General features: G+C 39.5%; 1 protein-coding gene across 3 annotated transcripts in view; it reads right to left on the bottom strand.

The window, feature by feature from the left end:
- ANKZF1 (ankyrin repeat and zinc finger peptidyl tRNA hydrolase 1) overlaps positions 1-14,228 on the bottom strand; it is a 107,140-nt gene that overhangs the window by 66,656 nt on the left and 26,256 nt on the right. For all 3 annotated transcript variants that reach the window (XM_085866737.1, XM_085866723.1, XM_085866726.1), the window contains exons 12-13: positions 6,284-6,451; positions 6,125-6,186 (exon numbers count right to left, since the gene is read on the bottom strand). In XM_085866737.1, the coding sequence (XP_085722863.1) occupies positions 6,125-6,186; positions 6,284-6,451 (230 nt within the window). The remainder of the gene's footprint in view (positions 1-6,124; positions 6,187-6,283; positions 6,452-14,228) is intronic.

Genomic DNA, 14,228 nt, shown 5'->3' with positions numbered 1-14,228 from the left:
TCTTTCTCTTTCAATCCTGAAAACTCTTGCAGAAATATTGAAGATACTTCCATAGCAATTTGAACATAGCAGCAGTCTTTATACCTGAATGCAGCCTATGATGTTGACTGTCTTATATACAATACGTGAGTGACAGATCAAAAAGAGAAGCATATATAGCTGAAAGTTAATCACATTTTATGGAAGCCATCCTACCCATGTGTGAGATCATAACCCTTCCCTGCTACTAGCATTTAGGTAACATCTTCAAAAAGACACAAAGCAGACTATTTCTTGCGAAAAGAGAGATCTGGATGGAACATCATCATGGGGAGATGATATGCAATCCATACGACCCACCATGTTAGCACTTGCATATTCGCCTGCTGACTAGATGAGCGACGCTATTTGGCTACTACATCCCTCATCTGTAATAGTAATCACACAAAGCTTAATTATACCATGTGAGGTGCAAGTGGCTGCTGGAAATCCACTCCAGCCTTGTGGTGCTCCTACCTAACCACAAATGTTCTGTAAAATTACTTCTGACCATGATCACGTCGATCACCCAATCCGTTTCAGCACCTTCCAAACGAAAGATCCTCAAAGCATTCATAACCTGTGTGTGGTCAACGCTGGCAGATAATGGAAGCCTCCTTGCTTCCAAACGAGCAATAAAGTTACTTGATAACCAACACTATCTCGCAGACCTGTCTACAATTAAAACAAGAAAAAGAGCAATCAGAGATTGCAGACCCTCACCAGGACTACTTCTGTGTGGTGCTTGTGTACTGGTGTGTTACGTAATTAATAAGAGACATAACTAGAACTGCCACTTGATAATTGCTGGCAGTGACGACCGGGTACCAAGACATCCCAATTTGATGCAACCCCGCTTTGATTAGACACCTGACCCTGATCCATGACATTTCTTATTATTCAATTGAATTTAGAATGGGATTAAAATAAATTAAATTCAAATCAAATGAAAGACCAAAATAGGTACAGTCCTGCATTGGAGTCATCAAAAGGAACCTGAACAAGCAAAAACAAAAGATGAAGTCATCAGGAGGAACCTGGATAGGATTCACATTTCAGCTGCTACTCCTCTACCCTCAAACCCATCCAGGCACTGCCAAGTGAGCCTTATTCAAAAAATAAAAAATATCAAAAAAATTAAACAATTCTGGCTGCCAGACCATGTGACCTAGCAAGTTGAAATTTAAAATATGTATTCCACATCACAACTAGATCATGATTGTGAAGTTTTACACTAATTCATGAAGCAGTTCAAGAGAATAAAATTTTTAAAGATTTTTTGCTCAACCCTATATGGCTGCCAGACCATGTGACCTACAGTATCAATTATTATTCATGAAGACCTTGATATCTCCAAGGCTTGGGGAACATTTATGTGAAGTTTCCCCTCAATCAGTCCAGCCATTCTGGAGAAGATTTTTTTTTATAGGTTTTCGGGTAAATCCCATGTGGCTGCTAAAACGTGACCTATGACATCATATGTGTGGACGTTTTGTTCCTGGTGGATAAGCGATCATATGTGTAAAATTTTGCCTCAATCTGTTCAGCCGTATCAGGGAAGAAGATTTTTGAAGGTTTTATCATTATCATTTTTAAACAATATAGCTGCCAAACCAGGTGCCTGATGACATAAATAAATTTTTTTTTTTTTTTTTTACTGTGAACTAATTTGTCCCAAGATGACACTCAAAAATTTTCATACTGATCGGATGTAACGTTCTTTGTATGCAGGCAGTCAAGTGGGCCTTATTGACATAAAATGAGGCACCTATGACATAAAAAAAAAATAAAAAAAATCACACATTCTCCACGAGGATACTTACCATGAGCCAAGTTTCAATTTTATCCTTGGTGCGGTTTCAGAGCTACAGAGGTCCAAAGTTTTTCCTTCCCCCCCCCCCCCCCAACATGGCTGCCACACCATGTAACCTATGACATCATAATTATCATTAAAACATTCTGCATGAGTAATCGCTCCAATGGTGAAAATTTTGTCTCAATCCGACAAGCGGTTGCAGAGACGAACACTCATCTTCTGTGCGGACAAACTAACAAACAATGAAAAATCACTCTTAGAGCGACACATCAAAACAGAACAAAATAGAATGGCGCTATAGGCCCTGTCACACCTTGACGATTTAGCCAGCATATGCTGACGTATGGAAAATTTGTCTAAAACGCTGGCACACGGCGAATACGTTATGGGTAAGTTTTGTATACGTTAAGAGCACGCTGAAGCACGCTGGCATACGTCGTAGTACGCTGAGCTCGTTGACAAATTTTAACATGCTCAAAATTTTTTGACGTATGCCAGCGTGCTTCAGGGTACTCTTAACGTATACAAAACTTACCCATAACGTATTCACCGTGTGCCAGCGTATGACTCGCACGTTCCGCATACGCTGGCCATAAGTTGTAGGCACGTTACGCGATCGTTGACACACGTCGACACACGTTACTTGTAAGTTACTCATAAGTCGAAACACGTCGACGTAATGTTTAGCGTACCCAAAACTTATTTCTAACCTATGAGTAACGTGATTTGAACCAATGAGTAACATATCTCCAACGCATATTGACATATGTAGACGTAGTTGATGTCTTCCGGAGAACCACAGAACTTACTGAACGTGTTTCTAACTTACAGCTACCGTATAATGGTAAATTGGCAGCGTTTAGGGGAATTGGTATATAAAAATGGGCTTCACAGGAGGAACCCATCAGTGTTTCAGACTCCATGGGTTTTTTTTGGTTTTTTTCTTTGGCATGACGGTGATGTTGACACTTCGATTCCTAGTGCGGTTATAATATAATTAAAAGGCTGCCCGCTCAACGATTTAAATCATTTAGATGTCAAATACGTCTACATACGTCAATATGCATTGGAGATACGTTACTCATAGGTTCAAAGCACGTTACTCATAGGTTAGAAATAAGTTTCGGGTGCGCTAAACATTACGTCGACGTGTTTCGACTTATGAGTAACTTACAAGTAACTTGTGTCGACGTGTGTCAAAGATCGCATAACGTGCCTACAACTTATGGCCAGCGTATGCGGAACGTGTCAGTCATACGCTGGCATATGTCAAAAAATTTTGAGCATGCTTAAAATTTGTCGACGAGCTCGGTGTACTACGATGTATGCCAGCATGCTTCAGCGTGCTCTTAACGTATACAAAACTTACCCATCACGTATTCGCCGTGTGCCAGCGTTTTAGACAAATTTTTCATACGTCAGCATACACTGGCTAAATCAAGGTGTGACAGGGCCTTTAAATCGTTGAGCGGCAGCCTATTAATAGGCTACGCCACGTGATTGTCGGCGATACGCTGCCGCGCTATGCATAAGTTAGACCATCGTTGGGCATCGGTTGTGAACGCCGACAACACGCTAAGCATTCGTTGGTACAAGTTATCTATAAGTTAGTGAAAAGTTCTGTGTACGTTACTAATACGTTATGCATATGCCTAAAACTTAAAAAAAAACATCAATAGTTCAGCGTACGCCAGCGTTTTACATACATTTTGATACGTTGCCATACGCTGGCTAAAATGTCAAGGTGTGACAGCCCCTTGAGTAGGGCACATACCTCCGCTAACTGAACAGTTTACATTTTGTTTCCCACTGATGAACCAAAATCTAATCCGCTTGTTCTTGTCACCTCACCAACTCATCCACCTCGTTCTGTTATAACTCATCCACAACTTTTTGAGATATCATTTTTGAGATAACTTTTGGCCTGATCTCTCAATGTTAGAAATTAGGCCAATGTTGACCATTTGACCTTCATAATACTTGGTTGTTCAATTCATTGACCTGGCATGCAAATACTGTTCAAATTTCAAGTCAATCAAATGAAAATTGACAATGTTAGAAATTTCGGCTTATGTTGACCCTTTGGCCGATGTTAACCTTAAAAATAGTTTTTGGGTGAATACCGTGACCTGATATGCAAATGCTCTTCAAATTTCAAGTTAATCAAATTAAAATTGAGGATTTTAGGAATTTGGCCTATGTTGAGTCAAGGCCTATGTTGTATTTTGGAATTTGGCTGATGTTGTATGCCTGGTGTTGGCTTAATGGTTAGGGTGGTGGGCTTGGGATCTTAGAATCCTGAGTTCAAATCCTGCTCAGCTGTTGAATTAATACCAGGTGGGGTTAACTTGGCCTGTCATCCTTCTGAGGTCGGCAAAATGAGTGCCAGCATGCTGGTATACTGTGTCGGAGTGGCGACCCATCCAGGATTGTGCCCAATAGCCAAGGAGACTGCTTAAGCAGCACCAACGCTCTGCACAGAGTATGGTCCCAATCTCCTCCTCCTCCTATGTTGACCTTTTGGCCTAAGTTGACCTTAAACATAGTTGGTGGTTGAATTCAGTGACCTGATATGCAAATCGTATTCAAATTTGAAGTCAATCTGATGAAAATTGAGGATTTTATAAACTTGAAAAAGTTGTTGACATTTGGCCAATGATTACCTTTTGACCTTTTGATCTCAAAAATAAATAGGATTCTGTGAGATCACATAGTCCACCATTTGGTGAAGATTCATGAAGATCAGTTTAAAATTTTGACCTGTGGGTGATTAATGGTGAGCAGACAAACAGAAGCGATCAACATACTTGTCAAAAAAAATTTTTGCCAAGTAAGACAGACAGACCCAATTGCAATAACTTCTGCTCTGGCAAGGGTAATAAGCACGGATCCTCCAGTTATGTGCAAGCTGACAGCGGATCCAGGAGCTTCCTACAATCCCCTGCAGTGTAGGTCATACTGTGGTGTCATAGTCACGAGAATTTCTTACATTCTCGACCTCAACAGGTACAGGTTAGCTCACCTTAGACAAGCACTATCTGCAAACAAGTGCTTCTGCCTGGTTGGTCATCATCAGCACGGAGCAGATGACCCCACTTCTGAGTGAGATATCCATGCCTTTGGTGGGTCCCACTAAAATGAAAGACTTTATTCCCGATACGTGAAACACCTTGTAACTTATGCCTACAGAAAACAGACTTCTTGGAATGCCGGCCATATTTTCCATCCAATAATCATGAAATAAAAAAATAAAAAAAATTCTCCATGGATAGGTGCTTCTATGTTGAAAGTTTTGTGCCAATTGCTCAAGCAGTTGTGGAGAAAACAAACTTAAAAGCAAATAAAAGTGAAAAGTAAGGGCAGAAGAAAACAAGCGATGGGCCTCGGCCGACATTCTATGACATGGTCAAGGATGGTTGTGGATGCTGATTACTAGTGAAATTTAAAAGTTGACTTCTGTAGTTTTTGTCCTTTTTTCCCCCTATTCCCACATCCAGTTTTTATGTGAACTCAACTCACTTCCGGTCATTAGCATCTGTTATGTATGCCTTTGTATGAGGAAATACAGAGAAACACCAAACAAGACTCAGTGAGATGTGGCCCATTGATGGGCACCCCTGAAAGCAGCAGCTGTTAACCTGCGAATGGTCGTTTTTACCTCGTGCTGTATGTATGCGGAGTCTGTTCGATACAGGCGACATACAAGAACAAACTGGTGGGAGAGCGTTTTCTCCAATGGCGTCTTGGCAAAAGAATCGAGACTCATCATGCGATCCAAAGAAAGCAATTGAAGCGAGTAACCAACTACGAACACATTGTCGAGGTCACTATTTCGCCAGGACAAGGCGAGACCTCTCACGAACCCAAGGAAATCAAGTCATTACGAGGAATTCAAGTGGACTTTGCTTCCCCATTCACCAGATAACCACAGACCTAGTACCCTTGTTCCCTCCATTTCTTTCATCTTCTCAAGGGGGGATTCTTAAAATAACCAAATCGACAAAATGTCACAAACAGTTTCACAAATGGTTGCGCGATGCTGAAAATGTTTTTTTTTTTAACACAATTGTGCACATGGTGAAAAAAATTAAAAAGACACTGCTTCTTAATACTGTGTATATCTGCAGCAAAGTTGCTTATGGAAATAAAATAAGAGGCAACTCCTCCGGGGTTATTTGAAGAGTGAAAATTAACCAAAAACACGGAGGCAAAAAGTTTCAGACAATCAAGTAGAATAAAATTATGTGCAGCAAAGAAAAACTGTAGCAGAGTTTGCAGGAGAACACTCACGGAATGTTGTTTGTACATCTTGTTGAGGATTGGGCAATCCTTCGTTCTGCTGCGATCGCTCTCTAAAACAAACCACATAAGGTAACAAGAAACCGATTTCTTCAATCGGTCGTTGTTGACGGCACAAAGATGACTAAAATGTTCTAATACAGTGCAAACCTTTTCGCGGTCGGAGAGAGCAACAAACTTTGTCCTCTCTTCTTCCTCAGCAATCACTCGTTGCTGCTCTCGTTGCCGTTCCCTTTCACGTTCCCTCCTGATAGTTTTCTGCATATGGAGCTTGTCCGCCCGCTGCTGCTTTTCCTCCTCAGTCAGCGGCACTGGGATCTGCAGTGACAGGACCGAGAAAGGATGAGGTGAGATTCTTTACAGGAGAATCCCTTTAAGGTATTAGTCTTTAATATTAATTTTAACTATAAGGGCACTTGGTGGTGCGCATACCTCCGCCAGGCTGATGAGTTTACATTTTGTAACCCACTGATAGGCCAAATCTGGATTCGGACCTGCACTAAAATTTAATTGACTCATTCTTGTCACTGAACCAACTCGACCACCAAGTTTCGTTCGAATCTGTCCATAACTTTTTGAAATAGCATGCTATATATTGTTTTAGCCCGATCATTCAATGGTGAAGACTCACTTTAAAAAATAAATAATTCTCGTATCCAGATCCAGAGTCAGATCGTCACCAAAATCGAATCAGTTCTTCCTTGTTATACATCCAACTAGCCCATCAAGTTTCATCCAAATCTGCCAACAACATTTTGAGATATCCTGCTATATATAGTTTTTGGCCCGATTTCCCAATGGTGAAGAATCACTTAAAAAAAAATTCTCAGATCCAGATTCAGATCTTCACCCAAATCTAACCATTTCGTCTTTGTCACATATCCAACCTCTCCACAAAATTTCGTCCTAAATCTGTCCACAACTTTTTGAGATATTTTGTTCGCAAACAAACAAGAAAAAGTCGTGCAGAGCACGATACTTGCAAAATCCACCACCCCCTCTCCAAAGGTTACCATGGATACATCAAATTGTCCATTTCATTAAGATTAAAATTGACAATCTTAATCAAAGCTCAGGTCAATTGGATGAAGATTGATTATTTTTAAGATTGAAATTGATGATTTTAGAAGTTTGATCTTGAGTTGACCTTTCACCTTTTGATCTCAAAAATAGGAGTTTTCCTCATTCGGTGATGGACTATGCAATTGCTGCTTAATTTTCAGGTTAATCAGATGAAAATTGACGATTTTTCAGAGGAAATTTCATTTTAGAAGTTTGACCTTGAGTTGACATTTTGACCTCAAATAGTTGGTTTCCCAATTCATTGACACAATATGAAAATCCTGTTCGACTTTCAAGTCAATCGGATGAAAAATGACAATTTTAGAAATTCGACCTGAAGATGCCCTTTGATCTTTGACCTCAACATCAATAGGCTTCTCAAGTGAGACTACCTCCACAACTTGGGAAAGTTTCATGATGTTCGGTTTTGAATTGTAACCTGTAGGCAATTGACAAGCAAACAAACAAGAAAAAGACGTCGTGCAGAGCTCGATACTTGCAAAATCCACCCTCCTCTCCAAAGGTTGCCATGGATACATCAAATTGTCCATTTCATTAAGATTAAAATTGACAATCTTAATCAAAGCTCAGGTCAATTGTATGAAAATTGATTATTTTTCAGATTGAAATTGATGATTTTAGAAGTTTGATCTTGAGTTGACCTTTTACCTTTTGACATCAGAAATAGTTGGTTTCCCAATTCATTGATGCAATATGTAAATCTTGTTCAACTTTCAAGTCAGTTGGATGTAAAATGCCGATTTTAGAAATTGGACCTCAAGATGACCTTTGACCTCAAAATCAATCAGCTTCTCCGTTGAGACTACCTCTACAGCTTGGTAAAGTTTCATGAAGATTGGTTGAAAATAGTGACTTGTAGGTGATTGACAAATAAACATAGACAGACAGACAAAAACAAAATTGTCTGACCAACATAGTTGAAACCAGTGGTGTCAAAGCCACCCAATGCTCACCTGTTTATACATTTACCGTTTTTCGTTTTTAAAAGACGAGTCTAATAATATTTTTTATAAAGCATTGCAGTGAAGTCTGATCCAAATAATTTTAAAGCAACATATGCATTTGTATATTGTAATCAGTAAAAAATAGTGTGGTAGATAAAAACATTAGAAAGGAAATAACTTGCACCAAAAACTTTAACATTTTCATGCTGACGCTGACGCTCAAAGACTAGTCTAATAATATTTTTTTATAAAGCATTGCAGTGAAGTCTGATCCAAATAATTTTAAAGCAATATATGTGAAGACCACAAGGGAAAAACCAGAGATGTCACTTTTTATAAATTTCAGGGTTATTGCACCTGCCAATAGTTGGCAACATAAGGTTTCCTCTCACAATATTACTTTAACAAATAACCAGGGGTGTCACATCATTTATATGGTATGAAGTTTAGCCGTGCAATGAAAAAACAAGTGTTATCAAAGCTGAACAAGTAGAAACCCAGAGTTGTCAGTACTTTACTCCTGGTTATCTCCCTTTCATTCATGTTAACTGTTCCACCATAATATTCAGAGTTGAGAAACTAACAAATGAAAGGTTGTAAAACTTTCACAGCATAAACTCTGAGCACAACAATAGCCTATTTGGTTATATCATGGATCTATTATTTTTGATCACAGGTTTTGTGTTCTGCAAAGTATTAAAATTAAAGTTTTCACTCAGATAAGATTGGCTTTATGCGTCATTCATGTTAACTGTTCCATCATAATATTCAGAGTTGAGAAATTAAGTTATAAAAGGTTGTAAAACTATCACAGCATAAACTCTGAGCACTACAATGGCCTATTTGGTTATATCATGGGCTCCGTAGTTGGTGCATATCGTGGTTCAAGCCTGGTCAAACATTTATTGTGACTTTTATGGGACCCACGCCGTGGCTTAATGGTTAGCGCGTCTGAGTATCCATCCTCATTCGATGTACCCACCGCCCAATCAACCTGCTTAGGTATATGAGGGAGTCACACAAGGTGACCGGCTATCGCGGGGGTGGTTTATCCTTGGTTTCCCATCATATTAAGTAGTACGGAGTAAGAAATGGAGAATCCGTCGTCATATAAGCGAAATACCCTTGAGTATGGCGTTGAACACCAATCAAACAAAAAAACAATGACCGTTTAATGTTGAAAAAAAATAATCTGTGATCACCAAAGTCATGTAATGTTTGCTAATAACCAACAAGCATGAATTTGCTGCACATCCTGGGTTAAAATTGCATGGCAATTATTAAACAAGGGAATAACCAGTGATGTCAGTTTGCAACAATGATTCGTTCTTTGCTCTTAAATTAAATAACACAGAAGCTTGGCAAATGCTACATGCTTAATTTGATCGGCCAATGATCACTCTTCCTTTTACTGGAAAAGAAATCTATATGACAGTTATTAAACAGTCCACCAAAGTCTTGAAACTTTGTTTTTCAGTTTCTTCAAAATTGACTTATCCTGACATCTCTGGTTTTCCCCTTGTGGTCTTCATTGATTTTAGTCCATGAGCCAGATAAGATATCAGTACCATCTGGAGGCACCAAACGAAACTTATTTTTTTATTGATGGTGTACCCATATACTTCACAAAAATGCATGAAGGACATTTCAAACTCACAGCTTAAGTTTTTTTTATCGCATAATTAATTTTTTTTGCGCAAAATACACAAAATGTACAATTTTGTCATCCATGTTTTAATGCTTAAATGGCTGGACAGGCCAAATAAAAAGAAATTTTCATAATGAAGTTGTGTTGTGTGTGTCTGACAGTGATTATACTTAAGGAATATATCAAATATATTACAGTAACATAAAAATGTGATTGTAATTTCTCTTTGCGTCCTAATCTCTGCGATATCAATAATTGCGCAATATTGATCAATAGCATAAATATTTACTGCTAATGGACATGATAACATTTATTGAGAATTTCTTCATATTTGATTAAGTTATTAAGGTGAAATAACCTCTTGTTTATTATACTAACATCCATAGTCAAGTTTGTTTTGCAGTCGACAGCTTGTCTTCATTTCACCGATCTTCAACATCAAGTAAGACCATTTTATTCCGAAGTTATTTTATACCTTGTTGATCTTAAATTTGATAACCTTACTTAAGTCATAGTTAATATGTATTTCAGCTTCAGCAAAATTGGAAATTATTCAAAGATCCAGAGAATAAAATGATAATAGAGTGGATACATTTCTATGACAATAGTGTACTTAACTAGTTTTTATATCTTTTCAGGTGACTGACTGTATGGAGGTAACACTCTACAATGATACATGATGGACTCACCAAAGAAAAAACAGAAAATGCAATCATTGAAAGAAAGGGCTTGCATTATTTGTTCCAAGCAGACTTCAGAATCTGAACTGACCAAACCCAGAGACGATGAATCTGTTGGTGTATTACTCCATGCAGCCAACTTACGGAATTTTGGGCCCATCCTGGAGCTTAAAGAAGATGATTACGGCGAAAAGTTGTTCTGCCACAGAGACTGTAGATCTGATTTTACACACAATAAAATGCTTCAGAAGTTCCAAGAACCTGACTCTGAGCCGGAATGTTCCACCAAAAGGAGAAAATCTTCTCGTGCTCCTTCAACGACATCTCGTGTCTTAGACCCTGTATGTATCGTCTGTGAGAAGGAAAGCAAATATGTGGCTGGTTCGAACACCAGAGAAATACTCCTACAGTCCAGAGAACTCATGTCAGATGAAACAGTGAGAAGTGTTGCTCAGGCCAAATTGGATCAGAAAATACTTGCCATCACATCCAGAGAGTTGGTTGCTGCCGAGGCTCATGACCATAAATCATGTTACCGCAAATACACCCGTGGAGCAATGGAGAAAACATCAAAAGTCACTGAAGATGATGATGCTTATCTGGCAGCAGAGCGGGAGGCCTACCTTCTTCTGTTCAAGCATGTGCGCAAGACATTATTTGTTCAACCTGAAGTTGTCAGAATGATGGAACTAACTGAAAAGTTGTTGAATTTCCTGCACGAACTTGGCATCAATGATGTGAAACCCTCTACGAAGAAACATATTCGCCGGAAGCTAGAATGTGAATTCAAGAAGTCACTTCTTTTCGTCTCTGATGATAAAGGAAAACTTCTTGTATATCCAGATGGCCTTTCCTTGGAGCAGGTAGTGGTCAAAATGATGAAGGCCGAAGAACAACTGCAGGATGCAAAGTACTCAGATGATATTGAGAACATTGTCAAACTTTCTGCGAACCACTTGAGAGGACAAATTAAAAACATGAAAGAAAAGCCTTGGCCTCCACACCCTGCTGAACTGAAATCTGGCTATACTGAATTGCCAGAATCTTTAAAGATGTTTCTGAAACTGCTACTTCATGGAACAGAACAAGATGGAACGCAGAAGGTGGAACGAGTTGTCCAATCGGTAGGTCAGGATTGTATCTGTGCTGTCAGTAGAGGAAAAGTCGTCCCTGCTAAACACATATTGCTACCATGGGATGTTAAGTCACTGACAGGAAATGTTGAGCTAATCAAAATGCTCAATCGCCTTGGCCATGGTGTTTCCTACTCCAAGCTGGAAGAAATAGACACTGCATTGTGCCTTCAAAAGCAGATGAAAGAAGCAGACCGAGGTATAGTTCTCCCATAATCTTCCCATCCTTGCATTCCCTCCTCACTTGCCGATGACAACAAAGATAGGCTTGAAGAAACTTTAAGTGGTGGAGGCACATCACATAGAGTGAATGGGATCATGATACAGCCACAGGGTCACACAGCCCAACCTCAAGAAACTGAGGCTCAGTTTCTCACCAGGAAAGAGCGTAGTGTAACTGCTGTTCCACTAGATATTCCAGAGTACAATGCTGGAAATAGACTGGGTCCACCAGTCTTGAAACCCCAGGTATTAGATCTGCAATCTGTGAGGGATATTGCGATGCGAACGAACCTGGTATGGTCTCTGACTCGTCTCGTCGGAGTTCCTGTCTTGCAAATGCAAGAAGTCATGCAAGTTGCCCACCTGCCAGTGTATGGTGAATGGACTGCACTGTACTCAGGCCTGCTGACTGCAGGAATGTGAGAACATGAAAGACGAGGAGGTCCATGCTGAGCAGGAAGAGGGATCTGATGGTTCGGACAGTGACAGCGATAGTGACACATTATAAACGATAATCAATATCATTTGGTGTGATTCAATACATGTAATTCTCTCCAGTGGTACATCGCATGGAAATGGACTTGCGTTTTTCATGTTGTTGGTGTCAATAAATACTTGCGAGTACACAATGTTTTTTTTCTTATGTCAGAAAATATGACGTTTTTCTGAGTAGACCCCACCTATGCTTAAAAGGCTCTACTGAGCTTAAGCTGTGAGTCGCAGATGTCCATCATGGTGCATTGAGTTACAGACACATATAGCTATCAGAAAATCACAATAAAGTTTGGTGCCCCGAGGTGGTACTAATTGGTCAAAATCAGGCGACTGGCTCACGGACTATTTGTATATTGTAATCAGTAAAAAAGTGTGGTAGATAAAAACATTAGAAAGGAAAAAACTTTAACGTTGATGTGCTACAAAAAAGTTAAGTTAAAAACAGGTCAAAATTATTTTTTCATTTCAACTTCACTACATCAATAATATACCCCAAAGGAACCTCCATGCCAAATATCAGCATCCTAGTACACATATTAAATGAACGGCAAGCTTCCAAATTACTTGCACCAAAAACTTTAACATTTTCACGCTCACGCCGGGGGTATCGCTATAGCTCTCTGTTCTTCAAACAGGCGAGCTAAAAATGGATTGTATTTTACAACATTAAATGATAAAATTTCAATGTTTGGTGTTATAACCTTTTTCATGCAAAACAACTGATATACATTTTGGAATGCTTTACTGCAATTTACTGAGAAATTCCATTGGGAGGTTGTTCCATGTATTCTGCAATGTTTGCCAGAATTATCATGTATGCACAAAGCGAAAAGGGGGCTTAAGCAATTGGTTCACTCCGTCTGTCTGGCTGTCTACAAATGTCAGTGTATGATCGAGAAATAAATTAATTTCAATTGAATGTGATATTTTGAACATGAATCAAAAAACAAACCTGAAGTCTTGACAGTAGTTTGGCTCAGAATTCGTCCCAATCACAAATGCACAGAGAGGAGAGAGATAATTTTTTTCTTACTCTGTCTGACTGGCAGTCAAACAAAATTGAAAATCATTCCAAATAGGAAACCTACAGTTTTTAAGGTAGGACACAAAGGACACAAACAACAGGCACGAATAACTATTGTAACGTGGTAAATAAGGTGGTGTAAAAACGCTGCATCAACAGAAGTAAACTTCCGGATTTTTTTTTCCACAACTTTTAAAATCCTTATTTTGTTTCAATTATCTCCAGTGTACAAAGTCCTTCCTTGACACTTCTGAACTCGTATCCACTTACAAGGTCGTCATCCTTGACGTCAGAGAGCAGTACTCCAGCTTGATGGAGTACTGCTCTGCCCTCTGGGCTGGCTTCCATGCCTCACATCTTGCTCAGCTTGATGCTTCAAGGAGACCAAAGGCCTTCAAGATCATTGGAATCTCCCACGCTGAAGCTAAGTCTATGGGCTTATCATTTTGCTATCGCCAACAGGTTGGTGGCCTCTCTATCTTCTACCGCCTCTTTTCTGGTCTTGCACGCTCTGCTCTTTACGTGCTTTGTATCCGCAGGTTTTTGCAGGGCTCACGTGGTCCACCATCAACCATCTTCTGATAAAATTACCTGAATCCAGCCAGGATCACTGCTCATCTCCACTTATTTGTTCCTCTTTTATCGCACCTGTGGAATCAACTTCCACATCCTCTTCAATCCCATTCTTCCTTCAGGTCTTCAAGACAACTTTACCACAATCTCAGATCATCCCCATTCCAAAACCATTTTCTATTCTACCCTCGTTAACCCAACCCCAAATCCCTAATTTCCCAGTTTTTGCTCCTTGGTGTTTCCTCCTCCATGCACACACGTTTTGCGTCCTGGATCTGTCTGTTACATCCTGA

The sequence above is a fragment of the Eptatretus burgeri genome, chromosome 2, assembly GCF_056783735.1.
Source record: "Eptatretus burgeri isolate ZD-2024b chromosome 2, Ebu_testis_v1, whole genome shotgun sequence".
Lineage (NCBI taxonomy): Eukaryota > Metazoa > Chordata > Myxini > Myxiniformes > Myxinidae > Eptatretus > Eptatretus burgeri.
The sequence above is the reverse complement of the archived record's forward strand: the minus strand, read 5'-3'. Positions and strand labels throughout refer to the sequence as shown.